The 22,367-nt window shown below is 36.3% G+C and overlaps 1 protein-coding gene across 1 annotated transcript; it reads right to left on the reverse strand.

The window, feature by feature from the left end:
- Positions 1-1,093: 1,093 nt before the first annotated feature.
- Positions 1,094-21,451, reverse strand: LOC127949092 (glycogen synthase kinase-3 beta-like). Its single transcript, XM_052546032.1, has 12 exons — positions 21,086-21,451; positions 20,685-20,815; positions 16,182-16,375; positions 15,970-16,053; positions 9,591-9,701; positions 9,257-9,387; positions 7,939-8,045; positions 7,183-7,280; positions 6,758-6,853; positions 6,306-6,492; positions 4,548-4,643; positions 1,094-4,466 (listed from the first exon to the last, which is right to left on the reverse strand). The coding sequence occupies exons 2-12, from the start codon at positions 20,770-20,772 to the stop codon at positions 4,399-4,401; spliced, it is 1,260 nt and encodes a 419-aa protein (XP_052401992.1). The 5' UTR covers positions 20,773-20,815; positions 21,086-21,451; the 3' UTR covers positions 1,094-4,398.
- Positions 21,452-22,367: the final 916 nt, after the last annotated feature.

Genomic DNA, 22,367 nt, shown 5'->3' on the forward strand with positions numbered 1-22,367 from the left:
TATGAACTGCTCGAATCATCAAAATTAAAAATCAAAATTAAAAAACTTTTAAATTGTTTTACGTAACGTGTTGAATCTAGAATATATGAAAGTGTAACTTTAAAAAAAAAAAAAAAAAAAAAAATTTGTAAACTAGATGCTTCTGAATGGTAAATTCTCTCTCTCTCTCTCTCTCTCTCTCTCTCTCTCTCTCTCTCTCTCTAGAAAACATCTATTATATGTTATATTTAACATATGTATAATGCATGTTAAGTGTGTGTGTGTGTGTGTGTTAGCAAAATCAACCATTTATTGCTATGTGATGAAGCATGCATTATCTTATAGATTGAAAACAAAAAAAAATCAGAATTACTAATGAGTTGTTACATTTGTGCAGCAGCAGTGTGAGATCTATTCACTATTTGTGAAACATCACAAAGGCATCATTCACTGCTGGAACATGATGACCCAAGACCATAATGTGGCGTTATTCATTTTTATCAGCATAATTTAATGCCAAGGTCACACTAAGACAGTTCAACTATGTTTGTACTATTTGCCATTATTTAATAAGCATAAATGAAAAGAATGACATTTTGTTATTGTCATTCCCATTGCTATAAACTAACAAACAGAAGAGACTGGAAAAGCTACTTACTGTATTACATTTTTGTCACTTTGTCAAAATTAGGGTTAGTGGCAATGAAAACTGTGAGTCATATATTAACTCATTTCAATGAGTAACTAAATGTACCATTGTTGTTCACAACTGATGAAAGAGACATATATGATTCAAGAATGTAATGTAATAAAAAAAACTGGTTTACACAAAAAAAAAAAAAAAAAAATGACTTGGGTTGTTCCAAACCTGTGTGACTCTCATTCTTCTGTGAAGCTGAAGAATGTCTCAAGAATGAAGAATGTTGCTTTTTTGTCCATATCTCTTCCAATGTTCAAATATCTTCTGTGTCCTATATATATAAGACATTCATACAGGTCCGGAACATTATAGGAGTTAAATCTTTGACTAATTCATACAGTTTCCTGACTTAAAGGTGTGAGGGGAGAAAACATCCCCCAGGCATTCAGTGATGAAGAGAGAAGAAGCAATGTATGGAGTGAGGCTATCCTACACTTTATTCAATGCAGTACAGTATCAGGTGACTGCTCTGAACCAGAACACACAAGAGACAGAACACACATCAGTATAACATACAACATACTGTCACGTAAAGGAAAATAAAATAAAATAACAGCTGTTTCATGTTGGCTGTTTAACTCTCATGGCAACCAGCAGTCACGTTTGTATATTTCTCCATTTCCCCTTTCACCTCATATTCGTCTCAAATAGAGTCACTGAGAAATGTGATACTTTACATGCTGAGGAAACCGTGAACAACAGCACTGGCTTTATTAGCAAGGATGTACTTAAAAACACATTTGAATAAAACTTATGAAAAAGGTTGTCGCGCTACATGACATCACTTCCTTTAAGTGCTGCTGAAAGTATTTTACAAAAGCCCAAACACAAATCAAAAAGATATTATTCCAAAATAATACTGTAGATACAAAGACACTGTATTCTCACATATTAGAAATAATCATAAAAAACTAATGATTTAAAAAACCCTGTAAATGTGATTTTCCATAACTGTTAAAAGAACGTACAATAAATTCCACCAACAAGAGGATTAATAGGAAGTGCTTCTGAAACATTAAGTTAAAAGTATAAAAAAGAAAAGAAAAAAGAAAGAAAGAAAAAAAACACTGTAAATCTATTTTGCCTGCTATGAAAGTGAACTGACCTGAACAAGAGTTTAGTTTAAGTTCCCTTTGCCAAGCATACATTGTTTAGTCAAATTATCATTTCAGTACATACTATACTGAGAGCGATGGAGCAGCTTCATACTGTATCATCATTATTGGATTATTTAAAAACAAGTTCAAAACAACAACATTAAAGGGACAGTTAACCCAAGAATGATCATGACCATCATTTACTCTCCTTCATATTGTTGCAAACCTGTACTTTTTCTTTCATTTTTTTTTTTTTTTTAAATAATAATTGTACTGATATTAATCGTTTCCATACAGTGAAAGTGGTTGGAGATATTAGGTTTAATTTCAGTGATGCTAAGTGTATTCAAATTTGATCACAACACAGTATTTGAGAGTTAGAAATGAATAATTAATAGTTAACTTAATTTCTGTTTTCCTCCCATAAGATACAAGTATGTCTTGAATATAAACTTCAATATAGCACGCAAGTGTTTTTCCCCCCACTGTATATAAAAGATAATTTAACATTTTTTTCTAAGATTCATGGAAGAAAGAAAGTCATGAGTTTGGAACAACTTGAGTGTGAGCAAACGATGCTTATTTTCACATATGGGAGTTTAACTGTGCGACAAAACAGATGGAAATTCTTTCAACAACACTTTTGGTAGAGACATAAACAGTCTGAAGTGACTGTACTAATTCGGTGGAACAAGATACAACAGCCTCGGTTGTGCACTTCCACGAACACTAGGGGACACTAAAGAGAACGAGAGGAAGAAAAACAACAAGAAATGGAAGCGAATGTACTGCAGAGAAAGTGTTGCCATCTAATCTTCTTCCGCCTCATCATTAGTGTCAATTTCCCTGCAAAGCAGTCCAGATGGTTAAGGGTTTCAGACCACTTTCAGCTGCTAACTCCTGCTGAGTTCTAACACCAATGACGTGAATTTGAGAACTAAACCCAACATCTTTCTTTAGGCTAGAATCTGCGGTGCAGAAACCTGTTCATGTTCCTATTTAAAGGGATAGTTCACTCAAAAAATAAAAATTCGGTCATTAATTACCCATCCTCGTGTTGTTCCAACTTCGAAACATAAAATAAGATATTGTTGATGAAATCCCAGAGCTTTCTTGCCCTCCATAGACAGCAACACAACTTGCAATGTTCCCAGGTTCAGAAACATAGCAAGGACATTGGTAAAAGAGTAAATATGACATCAGCGGTTCAACCATGATTTTACGAAGCTATGAGAAAATGCTTTGTGCGCAAAGAAAACAACAACTATTCAACAATTCCCATCCCATCTGCACCGGTGTGCCTCCATTGAGTAGAGTATATCACGACACAAACAGTTGCTTCGGTTTCATGTACACAATGCATTTTTGCGTTAACGTAAGCAGCAGCGCCATGGCATGTGTTGGTTACTTGAAGCTAAAGTAAACACATGTTTCGAGATACTCTTTCCACAGTGGCAGCTCACTGCTGCAGACATGATGCGGAAGAGAAGACTTGTTGAATAAAGTCGTTATTTTAGTTTTCTTTGCACAAAACAAGCATTCTCGTTGCTTTACAATATTGATATTGAGTCACTGATGTTACATGGACTATTTTACCGATGTCCTTGCTATGTTTCTGGACCTGGGAATATTGCAGTTGTGTTGCTGTGTATGGGGGGTCAGAAAGCTCTTGGATTTCATCCAAAAATATCTTAATTTGTCTTCTGAAGAGGGTGAGTGATTAATGACAGAATTTTCATTTTTGGGTGAACTATTCCTTTAAGGTCCCGATTATCGTTTTCCTTAATTTCGTGCTTAATTCATTTAGCTCACTAATCAGCATACAGTATTTATAGACATAAGACGTACAGCATGCACCCACACAGACACTCTCACTCACAGAAAATGATCCAATATAACGTGTCTGTAGAGTTCAGTGAAGTCGTATACAATGGGAAAGAGGAAGACGAGCAGGAAACGAATGGATAATGCCACTCTTTCTAAAGTGGCAGAAAACAAAGAGGTACACAGCGGCATACAGCTTAAGCATACAACACATCTGCCCAATACTGAGGGAAAAGGCAAAAGTCATTAGCATATATTTCACATAATCTACAGAATGTACACAAGCCCTGGAAATCAGTCCATGCCATTCAGGATTTGGTTGTATCGACCAATCAGAAACCAGCTTTCTTGTATCCCAACTGTGCCGTCTGTGTCAGCTCATAAAGTCTTTGTCTCTATGCACAGATGGCAAGGAAGGGGCCCGAGACAATTATAAAAGAAGAAGCGGCTACAGCATACAGATTTCCCTTTAAAAAATGTCAAAGTAGACATATGAAAACTTATTTGTATGTGTAACAGTTTCTATGAGTGTATATATAGAGAAAAAGAGAGATAACTGTCAAACATCACCGCAGATAATCCTGGGGCGGTGTTTCAGAGCCCACGATTCATCCTTTAGAGCAATAAATAAAAAATAATAATAATAAAACCAAAGACAATGACTGGGGAAGGCTTGGTTTGGTGCATCCATCATAACATGAGCTTTTCGGTTAGTTTTAGCCACGCCATTGACCCTGGGGAGTGGGCGTGGCTAATAAGCAGCAGCGTAAAAGTGGTCCATTGATGGGTGGATGGGGTTCAAGTTGAAGGATTAGGGACGGCAGAGGCAGCGTTGGTGTTCGGACCACGATCGCCACTGTTGGCACCTGGAACAGTAAGAGAAGGTTTAAAAAAAGGAGGTGAGGACAGTCTTGGGGTTTGTGAGAGGGCAAAAGTGAAAAACCGACCTGTTGCAGCCAAGTTAGACTGGGAAGAGTTTTCCACCTGGTTCTGAGCATGTGCAGGAATGAGTACAGAGGCCAGCGAGGGGTTACTGGACAACTCTGATGATTAAATGCAATGGATATTAGTGCAAAAGACAGAATTATGCACGTGAAAAAACATTTACACTAACATTAAAAAAAAAAGTTTGGGGTCAGTGACAAGAAATGTTACAAATGTTACAAAACAATGTTACAAAATATTTTTACTACTATCAATTCTCTTCTTAATTTTTTTTATTCATCAAAAAAATTGAAAAATTCAGTTTTAACAAAAAAACAGTAAGATTTTTTTTCTTGAGTTTTTTATGACCCTGGATGACAAAACCAGTAATTAGGGTAAATTTTCTGAAATTGAGACTTTTTGACATATGGATTGATAGGATTGGACAATATTTGGCTAAAATACAACTATTTGAAAATCGGGAATCTGAGGATGCAAAAAAAACAAAAAACAAACAAAGATCTAAATATCGAGAAAATCGCCTTTAAAGTTGTCCAATAGTATAGTAATTCATATTACGAATCAAAAACTACTAGTGCTGGGCAACAATTACATTTTTTTATTGCAATTGATCAAATGATTTTCTGCGAAAAATCACATTGTCATGCACAAAATTCCATAATTATTAAAAAAGTACTGTATTGTGCCCTTTTACAATTAAAAAATACTGCAATATGGACAAAAGTGCAATAACATTTGGTTTTCAAACACTTTAAACAAACAGCAGTACAGCAGTATTCCTTTTACATAGTAGCACTGTAGCAGTTAAAATATTTCTTGTAAATCTCAAATTATAACATTAATGTAATCTAATTTAATTAAAAACCAAAGCTATTTGCCACTGCCAGGGCACTAACGTTTTTATAAAAAATATTTCATAGTTTGTTTTAGAAAAACAAGTTCCCGTATTTTTCAGACTATAACTCGCACCTGAGTATAAGTCGCATCAGTCCAAAAATACGTCATGACGAGGAAAAAAACATATATAAGTTGCACTGGACTATAAGTCGCATTTATTTAGAACCAAGAACCAAGAGAAAACATTACTGTCTACAGCCAAGAGAGGGCGCTCTATGTTTTCAGTTTAGGCTACAGGAGCATTGAGCAGCATAGAAAGCCCTCTCGCGGCTGTAGACGGTAATGTTTTCTCTTGGTTAATTTCTCTCGGTGCAGTCGCAGGACCAGCCAAACTATGAAAAAAAGTGTGACTTATAGTCCGGAAAATATGGTATGCTCGGAGTCCAGAGCCTTCATCATAGCATTCTGGCACTTTCCGAGTAGAGACCTGCATGATCGTGGAACCCAAATCAACAGCGTGCGGTGCAGGACAGCACTTGATGGGCGAGACACTGGTGTCTGCGGTGATGCGGGAGATAACAGGTGTACTCACACTAGGCAATCTTAACCGTGCCCGAGTGCTTTTGACCCCAAAGTCTGGTTCATTTGACTAGTGTGATCGCAAAACAACGCACTCCACTGTGCCGAGCAAGAGCACTTCTCTGGTGTCTTCACATGCTATCATCAGAAACTTCCATCATCAGAAAGTCGTGAGCACTTCATGTGAGCGCTGCTGCAGTCTTCGTAAGAGACTTTCAAAAACGTTTTAAAACTATTACCGACCCCAAATATTTGAATGATGGTGTACATTTGCTAATCAGTTAATACTTGTTACAATACATCAAAAAGATTAAATCAATCGTCATCATTTGTGTGCAGCATACCCTGTGTAGTGAAATTAAACAGCACAGGCCGCTCTCTTCCATTCGGGAGCTTGAGGTTGGGCTCACGGAGCTCGTCGAAGAAAGTGTGAGCGCAGGCCTCCAGAGGAGTGAATCGGGCCGTAGGCGTGTACTCCAACAATCGGGAACACAGAGCTATCGCCTCCGGAGGGGTCCGGGGCCGGAAAACCTAACATATGGACGACAACAACACAGGACTTTATACAAACTTCTGTATAATGATTTCAACTTTTGACTGTACAAAATGCTTTTTTTTTTTTTTCGGAAATAAATTTGTATTCTACTTTAAACAATTAAACTGCATCTGTGTTGACAGAAAAACTCAGACTCATTAGATAAAATGTGTCTGAGTAAGATGGTTGTAAAGACCAGAATCACAGTCTAGAATTAAAGTGATAAAAAAGCTTGAAACACATGGAAACGCTCATGCTAACCTTAGTCCACGGGTGTGCCTTTATCTGTGGAAACTTGAATTCAGTGTAATTTGGGTTCATCTCCCGGATCTGCTCTCGTGTAGGAGTTCCCAGCACCTGGAGGAAACAAGTTCTCTTATTCTGTTGCTATTAAAATATATAGTCCACACACCACCACTATTACAACAACTGTAAACAGAGGAACAGTGTAGTTGGAATCACTCAATTGATGAACTATAAAAAGATTAAAACCTTTGTACTTTAAAGTGCATTGCAACTCCTGAAGTGCATGCTCAGAATAAATGTTGTTGTTCGTTGGTTCGTTGTAACACTAGAAATACTTTTAATATTAATACTACACTTCAGACACTTCAGCAAACAGAAAAGTTGAAGCTCATTTTTATTATTATTTATGAAAGTCATGCAACACACATATACTTCCATACCTTGATGATTTCAACGAGCTGATCGACACCACTGTCTCCAGGAAAGATCGGCTGTCCAAGAAGCAGCTCGGCCAGTACACATCCCGCCGACCAAATGTCTGTATGAAAACAAACACAGCACTCACTCATCTGACAACAAAGATTAGCAGCACAAATGTATTCGATCACGTCATTAGCATGTCTCAGTGTTGTTTTTAAGCTCTTTTAGCATTACACAACAGCTTCGTGATTCATTCAAGCATTTAGAAATTACTGCAATATGGATTGTTGATGCATGTAGTTTTAACTGTGAATTTTTTTTTTTAAATGAACCCTAAAGAAAAATGCATCTCAGTTTCTAGAGGCTTCTGATAATTCAGTTTTGCAAAAATAAGAATAAATTACATTTTAAAACATATTCAAATAGTAACAGTTACTTTAAATGGCAAGAATACTTTATTAGTATTTTACTTTATTTTGGATCAAATAAATGCAATATTGGTGAAAATAATTGACTTTCAAAAAATCATAAGAAATCACAAATACATATTTTTGACACCATAGCACAAACGCAATGATTAACTAAATGTAACACTCAAGATAAAATGATCTATTGTATATTATCTGAATTAAGTCCTGTTTATATTATGACTGCAAACTACAACAGGACAGGATTTTGTATGATACTGAATCTTTTTGATAAAAGAGTTAGCATTAGCACGCCAATGCTGGTGGTGGAGTTTAAAACGTTTTAGAATAAAAAGAGCATTAGATTACCTATGCTGGAAGTATAGTCTGTGGCTCCGAAAATGAGCTCAGGGGCTCTGTAGTAGCGCGAGCAGATGTAGGAAACATTAGGCTCACCACGCGCCAGCTGCTTAGCACTGCAGGAGACAGAAAGAAACAGACCGAGACACAGACAGAGAGAATTAGACAGAACCAGAAATGTCATTTACATTAAAACAGCCATCATCGTTGGACACACTATCATCACAAGAACAATAATCATGATCATTATCGCCAAACACTGACTACATCCAAATGTTTGTTACAGAGGAACAAATCTTTAAAAAAAAAACTTCAAGAAGTTTAAAGCAGTTTAATCAAAAAAAGACAGCCACAGATTTAGACCAGAAAGCTAAATGTGTCTGATGATGGGATTTGATCCATGAAATAGTCACTTTCACAAGAGACTTGTTCAGTTTCTGGAAAATTGCCAGAGGACGTTTTCCAGTAAAGCCACCACATCACACAAGTAACGTCTTTCTGTGTTTTTATATTGCCTCTATTCACATGCCAGAAGCACAAAGTCCTTATTCTCTCCACTGAAGTGCATCCTGGGATGCTTTTAAGTTGACATCTTGTGTATGATATACTTGTTGCATGCTTTTATTTCAGTATTCACTCCAAATTATCAATTTGTAAAGAAACACAAACATGCACAGCATTTTTTAAGTTTGGGATTGGTAAGACTTAAAAAATAAAAGTATCTTATGCTCACTATGGCTGCATTTATTTGATCAACAATTAAGTAAATCAGTAATATTGTGAAATATTTTTCCAATTTACAATAACGGTTTTGAATTTTAACATATTTTAAAACCAAATTAATTCCTGTGATATCAAAGCTACATTTTCAGCATCATTACTCCAGCCTTCAGTGTCACATGATCCTTCAGAAATCATTCTAAATCCCTGATTTGTGCTCAAGAAACATTTCTTATTATTATCAATGTGGAAAACAATGCTGCTTCATATTTTGTGAAAACTGTGATACAGAACCTATACATGAAATATTAATCTTCTCTAACAAGGTATTTTCTGTCATTTTTGATCAATTTAATGTCTCCTTAGAGAATAAAGGTATTCATTTTCTTTCTTTTTTTTTACTAACCCAAAACTTTTGAATGGTAGTCAGTGTTTACTCAATTTTCTTTATGTCAATCAACAAAAGGTTTTAGAGATTTATAAGCATCAATACAGAACTCCAGGCAACATTTCAACATTGTTTTACTCAAGATCTTGAAATGAACAAGTGCTGGTAACATTCCAGCAGATGTTATACGGAAGACAGCACCCAATTTCCCCGCCTCACCTTCCAAAGTCACAGAGTTTGAGTACAGCTGTCTCTGGGTCGAGCAGGAGGTTCTGCGGCTTGATGTCTCGATGGCAGATCCCATACGAGTGGATGTACGCCAAGCTGCGGAACAGCTGGTACATGTATAGCTGAAAACACATAAACAGTGACTTTGATACAGCAGAATTAGCTAAATATTCCACCGTAAAGATCAGAAATGGATCAAAGTCATACATCCAGCCAGTATATCTACACTAGAACGTTACACCATAAAATCCATGCTATTAGTTGAGTGGTTTCACTAAGTAACAAACAAAATCACACATGTTCAGTGAATAATGTCAGAGGTTACCTTGACATAGACCATGGGCAGATTCTGCTTGGCTTTGCTGTAGTGTCTGGCCACCCGGTACACGTTTTCAGGCACGTAGTCCATCACCAAATTCAGATACACCTCATCCTTCTGTGGGTGGGAAGAAGAAGACAGGTGAGGGATGAAAGGAAAACATCTTTAAGGGATAGTCCACACAAAAATGTTCTTTCATTTGCAGAACACTGAAGATATTTTGAAGAATGTTGGTTACTAAATAGCTTCTGATTCCCAATGACTTCCACTGTGTCGACAAGAAACAGAAAGGAAGAACTTATTTTGGTTCCCATGTTCTTTTGACATGAATAACATGAGGGTGAGAAAATAATAATAATCAGAAAAATTAGGGCCGGGACTCGATTAAAAAATTAATCGCATTTTAATCGCATATAAATATTTGACCTGAGAACAGTGAGAAGTAATTTTTTTTCACATGCATTTATAGTATACCATTAAATAATGACTGAATACATAAGCTTAAGCAACAAAATATTGTTTATTTTTGTTCAACCAAGTCTAGCAGACCAGTGCAATTTTTGCCATGAAGTGTAGCAATAGCATATTTAGAAACAATTTAGAAATAGTACATTTCAGAAATTCAGGAAGCTTATAGGTGCTGGAACCTTCTGTAAAGTGTTTTTTAAGTAAAGCACAATACTGTCAATTCCATTCAGAACATTGGAAACCCTGACTATTAGAAAACATCTCTCTGTTGCTTCAGAGGCCATAACATACTAAGTCCAACTCTCAACAACCTTGGCCAAAACAATAAAGAGTTCAACATAAACTGTTGCACCAACAAAATAATACATAGTTCAACATAAAGTGTAAAGTCCACGCTAGCTGCTATATGTTTTGCGTTGAGGTGATACTTGAGGCTCAATGTGCTGCAGTGATATGCGAACGCTAGTTGGTGCTTCAGTATAATCGGTCCGCCGAAACTCATCCAGTGAGAAACGTTCCGCGTTGCAAAAATAAGTTATTAAAAATGCGGGAATTTTTTTTCTGTAATTAATTAATCTTAGTTAACGCGTTATTTTTTGTGTAATTAATTAATCTCAATTAACGCGTTAAAGTCCCGGCCCTAAGAAAAATATGATATGGATGTGTGTTTTTATTTGCTTTATACTGCAACAGAATGACTTATTCTATTATAGATTATTCAAATATAAATAAGCATTGGTTACATAATATACAAGTTATTTGTAGTTTAATTTTAATACAACATACCATTACAGTGATATACACTATTGCTCAAACGTTTGGGGTCAGTAATTTGTTTCTTTTTAAATAAATATTCCTTTTTTTCTTCAGTGGCATATTTAATTGGTCAAAAGTGACAGCGAAGACTTTTAAATTGGACACCATTTTAATCAGCGATGTTCTTTTGAACTTTCTATTCATCAAACTCACTCTTATATCACGTAAATTAATTCTAATGTATTCAGCCAGAATACAGTTATTTTAAAGGTCCCGTTCTTCGTGATCCCATGTTTTAAACTTTAGTTAGTGTGTAATGTTGTTGTTAGAGTATAAATAATATCTGTAAAATTCTAAAGCTCAAAGTTCAATGCCAAGCGAGATATTTTATTGAACAGAATTCGCCTACAACGAACAACCCGGACAGATGGACTACATCCCTCTAGTTCCTGTAGTAATGACATCACTAGAACTGTTTTTTGACTAACCTCCGCCCCATGAGTACACAAAAAAGGGGGCGTGGTCTTGTTGCACTCCGACGGAGAAGAGGAAGAGCTGTGTTTGTGTTTGTCACCATGTCGTCGAAACGCTGTTATTTTCATCTCGGTGTCCAATCATCTTTGTTTGGGCTTCCCAGGGATGCTGTACTTAGAGATCGATGGTTACAATTTATGTTTAAACATGTAAAACTATGTGCAGCACATTTTGCTGAGGATAGCTTCCTCAATCTCAATCAGTTTAATGCCGGATTCGCACAAAGATTATTCTTGAAAGATGGAGCAGTTCCCTCTTTGTCTGGAGAAGGCGTTGTTTATGGACCACAACCGGTAAGTGTATTTTATTATTTAAGTTGGTGCATGCATTTAACAGTTTCTGCAACTTAAATGTTTTGGGATTTTGGTCATACTGTCTCCTCCGCCCATAAACCAGAGTGTTTATTTCATTCCTATATTCACTGAACCATGTGGATAACCAGAACATGTCAGCGGTGGTCTTTCAAGAGGAAAAGGGGGTCTGAAACTCAACACACGAGTCACACAACAGTCTTTATTTCTCTCTCTGTGTGTTGCCTCCCAGAGACATAAACTTCTTAATGTATCTAAATTAGCCTGCCAAAGGCACTGAGCCAACTCCTGCCTCACAACAGTGACAGCGGCTCTGTGATTGTCCTGCGATTGGCTGAGTGGTTTCTGAGTCATGCTGTGATTGGCTTAGATACATCTCCTCAGATAAAAGAGGCTGCTAAATGACAAATATTAGTGTCAAGGTTCCATGCTGATGCCTTTACATTGGCAATGAGAGAAGACAAGAGTTTTACACATTTTGAGAGAGAGACATTATGTTATTGATGCTAATTGGTCAATATAGCATTTAAACTATGCTAAAATACATGATATTGTAACATCTGCCAAAAAAATGGTAGTATGTTATGCTGTTTCCACATGACCTCATGATGCAGCATGAAAATACATAGCTGAAATATGCATAAAAATAATTGTTTTAAATTTATATATTATATATCTATTTATATATATATATATATATATATATATATATATATATATACTGTATATGTGTGTTTATGTTTATTACCATTTCCTCTTTTTTGAATTTAGGGAGAAATATGACTGAATGAAATATGATGAATAAGTTTTCTTTATTTGCATATCATTTGTATATTTTGAAATTACTGATGTTTAAAAGTCAGAATATCAGAAACAGATATATTGTTCTTTTTTTTACTTTAAATCCATGCTTGTGTAAAAAAAAAAAAACTGATATTGTATCAAGAAATAGTAAGAGCTTGGAAGGTCAAGACAACCGTATTGCATTGTGGGATACATTAGCTGGGCACATTTTAGCAAATGCAGCTCGTGGTTGCATACTCCTGTGTCTAGATGGCATTTCTGCTCTTGACTATAAGGTGACATGATAGCTAATATCCATGAACTTTGATTCAACCACCCCACTGCCAAACGTGAGTAAACGGGTGAGAGTTCTGTCTGGACAGGGTTACATAACTGAACTGATCCTGTTTCTGTGACACCAGGGGAGCCGTCGGGACGGAGTCGCAGTGGTCAGACACTATGTCACCGTGCTGGAATGGAGGGTTAAACCGGTGAGGACAGCCCTGTCAATGAGACGGCCAGAGACACCCGCTTCACCAGCCATAAACATACTCTACACAAGCTAAATCATCAGGATAACATGTTTCTGCCTTACTGTGGTGCTAACATATCTCATTACATCAGCATTAGACTTTCTTCAAATTGCAGATATACTTATACTTATGTAAAAACAATGCAGAGAGTAAAATAAACAGGCCAATTTTTTATTTTTTTTAAAAAGGAGGAAAGTGATGCATACACTGCCATTCAAAAAAGGAGTTGGGTCAGTAAGTTCTATTTAAATACATGGAAAATAATAATATGTCATTTATTCCTCCGACGGTAAAGCTGAAATTTCAGCATCATTACTCCAGTCTTCAGTGTCAAATGATATTTTTTGGGGGGAAAATTGAGATATAAAGTTGCATCCTTGCTGGAAGTTAATTTTTTAAAACATGTACTGACCCAAATTTTTGAACAAATTACTTTTCTTGTTGAAATGAAAGATCATATGACAAGGACTTCAGTGTTCCAAGGCAGTATGTGTGTTGTGAATTAATACATTGGTGTAAAGTATGTTTCAGGCCATAGTATCCCTTCAACAGCATTGCATCACAGGAATATATAACTTAAATATTAAAATCAATATTAAAAGTAGAACATATTTAAAAATTGTAATGCTATTTCACAAATCTACTTAATTGTATTGTACCAAATAAATTCAGTCTTGGTGAACCAAAGAGACTTCTTTCAAGAACATGAAAAAGCTTAGCAAAGGAAGTGTATTTATAGAGATATACACATATAAATGTATATTATTAAAAATATGTATTTATTATATTTCCCAGGAAGTAATATTGAAAATCCTAACTTCGGGCCCCAGTCAGCACAGAGAAAAAATACTTTATTAAACGCTGCTTTAGTCATGGAAAGGTTCTTGATTGCTTTTCTGACTGATGTGACACTTCAGTTGAATTCACTCAATCCAAAATGTGAAGGGAAACAAAGGAGCATGTGGATGAAACAGACCCTCTTGCTCAGAAAAATTCTCAAGTTTCACAACCAATCATTTTCCAAACCACAGCTAAAGCATGAGCTGCAATCTATATTTATATATGAATGCGGCCCTCCTGGCTGAAGTGGACTGACTCTGACATGAACTATATGAACATGCTTAGTGTTGGGTTACATTGTGGTACCTTGTTCTTCTTTCTCAAAAAGAAAGAAATGGTTGATTTTGGACGTCTGTAGCTTGTAAAGTTAGAACTTTACTCTGTAAAAAGCTATTCTCGTGTATGTAATGCTATAGCATTCTCGTCATAGGATCCTGACAAGACTCCGATCCTATTTGTGTGATCTGTTTACCGATTATCCATTAAAAGAGAAGTCTGAACTCCCATAGACCTGAACTCGGTGAACTCTCTACACGCACACATTGTTCCTTTGGCTGGCTGCACAGGAGCCAGAGCTTGTCATACAGTAAAAATAGGGCTGGTCTAACAGTTTAGCTTCCCATCAATCAAAAGTTTCCTACTGAGCTGTCTCTGGCCACTGCTGTGACAGGTTTTGCCCCCGGGGCTATCGCAGGATTAACTGAAATCCCATCCACAGGTCAACGCTGGAGGGCATGAACAGCCTGAGCTGTAGATCACAACAAAAATACCACCCTGTTTGGATAGCAGATGTCTTCTAGTGTATGTATTGTATACAGTTATGAATGCCCTTCACAATGCAGAGGTCAACTCCATGTTCTTCCAATAGTTAGCAATGGCCCTATGGTATGCAGTGTTTTATGAACAGCTGTTTTACTATATTCTGCTGAGGTGAAATTCAGTGCAGTCCTGTATTGGGATATGTATCGTATCGTATCGTATCATATCATGGCTTGGCTGATGATACACAGCCCCACTAAATATATGCATGAAATGAAAAGATACAGCACTATTAAGATTGATTGATTGCATATTTATTAAGAGTTTCTGCAGGTTTTATGAAGGTAAATTTAGACTTCTAATACCTTTTTAAGGAAGACGTAACAAATGCTCCCAACTACTTTGGACATTTTTACAGTACCTTCTGATCACAATGCAAAAAAAAAAAAGTATTTGTTTCAGATGATTTATTTTCATCTGTATTTGTGTCTTGTTTTCCTGTGCAAATGCCTAAAGACGCAAAACTACATAAAATAAGAAGTCTTGTTTTATGAGAATGTTATTGAAACTGAGTTTTTGATTAAAACAAGAACAAATACCAGCTAATGGGCTCTTAAAATGCTAATTCAAAGGGAAAACAAGTTTTTATTCATACTTCTTAACAGATGTTTTTTATTATTATTGTTTAACCATAAATTAAATACATTTTGCTCAATTTCTGTAAAAACAAAAGACTTCATTTTCAAGTAAATGTACCTTGATGCTTAGAGATTTGTACTGGGAAACAAAAACACTGAGGAAGATTTTCCATTCTGCAGTGCATGCAACATTCAACTCCATGACTATGAATTTGAGACTTTCTGCTCTGATTTAAGACTTTTGTAGGCTTTAATTTGTGGAAAGGTGACTTTAGACTTTTTAAGTTCAGCCGAAACCGTGTTATCATCTATTATGCCATTTTCATGTCAATTTTGCCACAAATACTTATAAAAAAAACATATTAAACTAATAATTGTAATATAGCAATACAAATAATAGGCTTATGTTTCCTTATGTGAAATATAATTTCTTGTAATATCTTAGAATTTACTCTACATCTTTTTTTTTCAATAAAAACACTTGAGTTAAAGGTTGAAATTTTTTCAAGTATGAGTTTGCTGGTATCCATAGTGTATCTCACACTGATGCTCTGAGCAAGAGGCTCTGCTGCAGTCCCTCGCAAGCACAGCTCATTAAAAAGTTAGATATCAGACTGCTCTTCACTTCGGGGTTACACTATAGGAGTACATATCCCACGACCCTGAGCATTTGCTGGGAACTACTGGACAGCATGTTTCTAGTCTATAGGGCACAAGATGCTGCTCAGAAAAAAAAAACAGAGGTAAGAAATGTGGCACTCACTTTGTCTCCACTGGAGTAGAAGAAGTAGCGCAAACGGACAATGTTGCAGTGATCCAACTTCCTCATGATCTGTAACTCACGATTCTGTCATGAGAAACAATTGATAGGCAGAGAAAAAGAAAAAATCATGAGAAATTACATCAATATAATGCTGATGGCTAAACTTGCCTCGTTAAGACTTAATAATAAACCAGCAATAAAGAAATTCTTACCTTAAACCTTTTATCCTGCAGCACCTTCTTTATGGCCACCAGCTCTCCGGTGTTGCACAGCTTCGCTTGATAAACCACCCCAAACGAGCCGTTCCCGATGACCTTTGTGTCCGTGTAGCTGACCTCCAGAGGTCGGTCAGGACCCTGACCGGGGGTCGCGGCCACTGTTGTAACTTTACTGCCATCTTTATCTCCTAAAGAGACAGCGATAGAACATGAACTGGCCTGTTGTACATGGTCACATGCTCTTGAGCTGTTACTATGCTCATTAGCGTGAGATCCTGCGTGCATCATTTATTCGCCAGAGCTCATTTTTGGAGTTAAACACATCCGCTTCACACCTCATCACAGTTTCACACCCCTGAGCAAGTGCTCGACAACATGAAAACGGGCAATATGAGGACAAAATGGGGACTGTCCACAATTATAAAGTAGAAATAGATTTTGAAACTCAGTACTCATTTTTTTTCTCCCTCACTGTGAATTCATATTTCTATTACGAGAAATTAATTACAAAAACTGCATTATTACACTGAACAGTCTAGCTGCATGTTTGCAGGGAATCGAAGCCAATTTCAGTGAAATAGCATAAGTGTGTGTGTGTGTGTTTGGCAAGTCAGGTGAGCCGTGGAGTAAAGTGCAGACAGAGTGCATGTTCAGCACGGGGAAATGTGATGAGTCAGAGGGTGTGAGTGTGCACACACAATCGCTCGATGTGCTAATAAAGATCTCGGCTCACAAACGTATGCAGCGTGGAATTTTAATTGAGTCACGGCCCATTACTTACCCAGATCATCTTCCCATCCTGCTCCTCTGACACCATCCAGCTCGCGAACCGACTAGTCATTTAGCAATTCAGATAAACCGAGGCATTTAATATAAGACGCAGCTTAGCTTAATCTTCTCCGCTCTGAGAGACTTTTCAGAATTAATCACATCATCTCACATACAAAGTGATTATCCCTCGCCATCCACAATATTAAGAACAGATGAAAATGAAACCATCGTAAATAAAAGATGAACTGATTATGAATATCCAATGATTAGCCCTGCAGAACTCAAACACCAACTTTCTACATATCAACCCTTGTATATTTGTTTTTATTATTATGAATGTTAGTCAGGATGCATGTCATAATTAAATTGGCTGCACTTAGGGATGCACTAATATTAAAATCCTGAATGATGCCTATAAGCCAATAATTATTTTCATGTTATGGCATTAAAATGAATACTCATTTTGAGATTTACTAAATATTAAATATAACAGTATTACAACATAATTTACAACACGATTATAAGAAATGCTTCTTGAGTAGCAAATCAGCATATATGAATGATTTCCGAAGGATCGTGTGAATTATTAAAATATCTGCCAGTATTTCCCAACTGACACCTACTAATATGGTACCAAGATATTATTCTTTCAGCTTTTTGTTTACTGAAAAGACATTATTTTTCAATGTCAATAATATATTAATGATCAACACCAGTCCAACTGACCCATTTAACAAATGTCTGTCCCTCGCAGGCTCATCTGATACACATTAAATAGACACCTACCCTAAGGATGCCTATAATAGCTCTAAATAGGTTTAAACCCTAATTTGCTTGGACAGGTTCATGGTATTATCTTTAATACGAGCTGTGAAATTACATTTCACAGCTATGAAGAGAGGCCTGCTGCTGTTCTCTGACAAGCATGTCTAGACCTGGACTATTTGGCGTGTGATGATAATGAGCGTGTCACATGCTCAGGTGTAGCCCCTCTTTAGGACGCACCCTGTGGAGGAATCATGCTGCCTCAGGCCTGGGCATTGCTATGACAGGAAGATGAGTCAGCTGGTAGAGATGATGCTGGGAGTCATTAGCTGTCAGCTGATCAGATCAACCTCTCTCATACATGCAATTAAAAGAAAAAACTGCATTTGGAATAAACACAATGCCTATTTCATAATATGTATTTTTATTGTTTCTATTGAACTGATCAGATGTTTTAAGATTTTTGAAAGAAGTCTCTTATATGCTAAGCAAGCCTGAATTTATTTAATCAAAAATATTGTAAAAAAAAAAACAATAATTTTTTAACAGTTTAAAATAGGTATTTTACATTTTAATATAGTTTATAATGTAATTTATTTCTGTGATGCAAAGCTGAATTTTCACTCTAATATACTGATTTGCTGCTGAAGAAACATTTATTATTACCAAATCTTGAAAATAAAAACAGTTGTGCTGGTTCATATTTTTTTGGGTGAAAACAGTTACAAACAGCACATTAAATAAATATAGATCTTTCTAACATCACAAATGTTTTTTTTTCTGTCACTTTTACTGATTTTCATGCATCTCTACGAAATAAAAGTGTTCAATTCTTCATGCATTTCCCACAACTCACGTTTGACCTCTAATATCAAGTGAGGAACTAATGTTTCAACACACTGCAATGAAGAATTACTTGATGATAGAATTAATTAGATGTGTTTATATTCCAATATTGTATATATTTAGTACACTACATTTCAATAAAAAACTATTTCCCACAATAACTTTGCTGTACGTACTGTTTGAGGGAAAATACAAGCTGTACATGTCTGCTTGTATACTCCAAAACCTAATCCCAAATAGATCTAATGAAACACTGAGTTTCCGTTATGGTAGAAAACCATAAGACAGACATGGATGTGTTAAGCGCCAATCCAAATGTCCTCATCTAATGTTAAGATGACTGTGAATCTACGGAAGAGTCAGAGGTGAGTCACACACATCCCTCTGATCCTCGTTTCCTGAGGAGCACAGGGGTGAGATACACATCATTAGTGCAGGAACTGAGTGATCCAGCTGGGCTGAGGCTCTGGAGAGAGGCCTGTCAATCAAACCATGGGGCTTGGGTTAAAAGAGGGGCAATGGACAATTTTACAGCTCAGGCAGCTAGACATGATCCAGCTAGAAAGTATGTGAGATATCAAGTTGTGAGCTACGCCTCGAGACATTTATAGCTTATTAATCAATACCTGCTGAAGGGTCTCAGAGCACTAAAACAAGCACTGAGCTCATCAAGGAACATCTTTCTTGGTAGGACAGTGAATCTAACCAGCTGAAAGGTCTCAGATTAAGCTCTTAAAGTGATAGTTTACACAAACATGTCAAATGTGGCATTTACTCTTCCTCCAAACCTGTATGAGTTTCTTCCTTCTGTTGAAAACAAAGGAAGATATTTGAAGAATGTGGGTAACCAAACAGTTGACGGTAGCCATTGACTTCCATAGTATGGGAAAAATGTCAATGGCTACCGTCAACTGTTTGGCCACCAGCATTTTTCAAATATCTTCCTTTGTGTTCAACAGAAGGAAGAAACTCATACAGGTTTGGAGCAACTTGATGGTAAATTACTTTTTTATTTTGTTGGTGAACTGTCCCTTTAAATGACACCTTTGTGTCCATACAGGAATTTTCTGATGAATATTAGAATATGATCGTGTTTATCATATAAATGTGATTACCAAAACTGGACACAATATATATATTTTTTTTAATCTGTAATAGACAGTTGGCATATATTTATTCAAAGTAAACGCTGTCGTAATAATAATAATATAACATGTGACACCTGTCTTTTTCAGACTTCTATAACCAGGAATATCTGATTAATCTGGTTATGGTAATCAGGGCAGTGTTAGTTTAGGATCATTGGGATACTGTTATAGTTTATTAACATTTGGAATTAGTTTATATTTTTTGTATCTTCTGTTTTCATTTTATTTTAGTTGAAGTTTTATTTATTTTTCTGTGCATTTCTGTCATTTCCATGTGTTATTTAATAATCTCTATGTAGCTTTTATAAAATTTTATTTTTATGTTTATTTTTACTACACCCAATTAAACAATGCAGCAACTAGCTGAAATAATAAAAAAAATAAAAATATATATATATATATATATATATATATATATATATATATATATATATATATATATATATATATTTTTATTTTTTTTTTGTATATATTTTCTTTTCTTTTATTTCAGTAAATGTTTAATTCATTTCAAGTAATGGATTTTTCTTAATGGTTTAAATTTTAGTCAACTTGTAATCAGGGTGTGTTTACATGATTACATGTTTAAAAATCTGATTATAATCTGACAATTTGTGTGCATGTTAATGCAGTAATTATCTTGCTGAAAAAAAAAAGGTCTAGGCACTGCAACCTCCCCGGAATAAACTACTGAGCTGTGCAATGATGCCCAGGCAGTGTGCTTTCTCAGAGCACAATGCAGCAAATGTATTTCCATTGATAGATCTTATAATAAAAGACAGGACCTGACCCATCCCTTGAGATCCAGACAGCAGGTTAAAGACAGATCCAGACATTAGGTTAAAGATTATATGGCAAATGCTCACAAACTGCATATAATAAACATATCCATCCCGATCATAACCAAGTGGGAATTTCTTGTTTGGCAGAGAAATATTCCGATATGAGATACAGAGTGAATACTTACTGCTGACTTTCATGTTGCCAAAGGCTGAAGGCTGCGGCACTGGCTTGCAGCTCTCCGCAAATGAGGTGGTCCTAGGCCGGCCTGACATCTCCAAGATGCCGTTACTGTTCAACCACGATCCTTACAGGCTCCTTTGACACAAGAGTAAATATCTGGGTTCCGAATAGCTTCTGTTTAAGCAAATAAAGGATAACTCCAGGTTATCTCTTCCAATGCAGTGAATTCAGAGGTGGTCAGCTGATTGGAGATGAAGATATCCGTTCATTAACCACCAAATGTACCGTTTAAAAACACTTTAAAAGGCAAATTGCTTAAAAATTAGTCCCCGTTTTTGACTCGCCGATTATAGTGTCACAGAAAAATGGATATGGAAAAACAAAATCACATTATCTTGGACATACATTCAGCCTATATCGGTTCACATCAGCATATCATCCAGAGCACAGGACTGTTATCTCGCATGCGCGCTGGTGAAGTCCGCCGAGATCAGATCAACTCAATTATAATGTATCTTTCACTTTGTATCCTTCAGATGTTTCAGGCGTGTATCGATAAAGCGGACACCGAGACCTGCCATGGCCGCATCAGTCCGTGAATATTGATCTAGATTCGCTAAAACGCAAACAATCCAGGCATATTTCTTCCAAATGACTGTAAGGATGTCGCTAGGTTTTTCTTGAGCCCCCCAAAAAAAAAAACCTGACGAGGATGTTTCCTTCCAAGTGACACAGCCGCTCTGGACACCCTCTGCTAACGATGTGTGTGAGTGAGATTCACGAATGAATCATTCATAATTATGAATCGAATCTTTCGAATGATTCTTTCAAAACGACTCGTTCCAGAATCGGACTGGTTCTTGATTCCGCTGACAGTATTGTAAATATTTTAAGAGCCAATTGACTACTGTAATTACATGTATGACGGGACATTTAGCCAATAATCAGGATTTTTAATATAAAGGAAAACTATATGTTTTTTATGAGTTGTGTCATTGCAGCAAACTGACTGAACTGGGACACTAAACACTCTTTTGCATAAAATTCCATCGAAAACAACATAGTAAACAGCAATATGTGTTTACATGTGGCTTTGTAACGTTTCAGAGCCACGCCGGGACCACGTGGTGACGTAATGTCGTCATGACGTAAAGAATCGCTGTATGGTTTCTTTGAAACTAGCTGTTCAAAAGAACCGATTCACGGAAATTAGTCAGGCTTTCCATACACCACCTCCTACCGGAAAGTGAAGGATAGCGCAGTACAGTACTCCCTCTCTCCGCTCATCCGCTGCTGTTACATTAATGCCTTCACAGTCACTTTGGAAGATAATACGTCTTTTACGTAAAGACGCGCTTTCAAACGTAATGTAAAGCTCTCCGCTGAAAGCGCGCGACGTCATTTCGAATTTGTGATGGCGTAGACGTGACACGCGCGCCCTGAAGGGAAATGAGTGGAGAATACAAACCAGTGATGATTGATTGTAATAATCAAACAGAAAATCTTTTCACTTTATACAAATGTCATGTAAATTATAAGAAATAATCAGGGTTCTATGACTTGTCTCGACTTGTCTGGTTGTTCCCTCTTGTCATTTCAAAAATCTACTTAGGCTACATTATGCAAAAGTTTAAAATATATTTAAAATGTTTAATGTATGTTTTACTAATATCATCTAAGAAAAGTA

Source organism: Carassius gibelio, chromosome B1 (assembly GCF_023724105.1).
Source record: "Carassius gibelio isolate Cgi1373 ecotype wild population from Czech Republic chromosome B1, carGib1.2-hapl.c, whole genome shotgun sequence".
NCBI classification, from domain to species: domain Eukaryota; kingdom Metazoa; phylum Chordata; class Actinopteri; order Cypriniformes; family Cyprinidae; genus Carassius; species Carassius gibelio.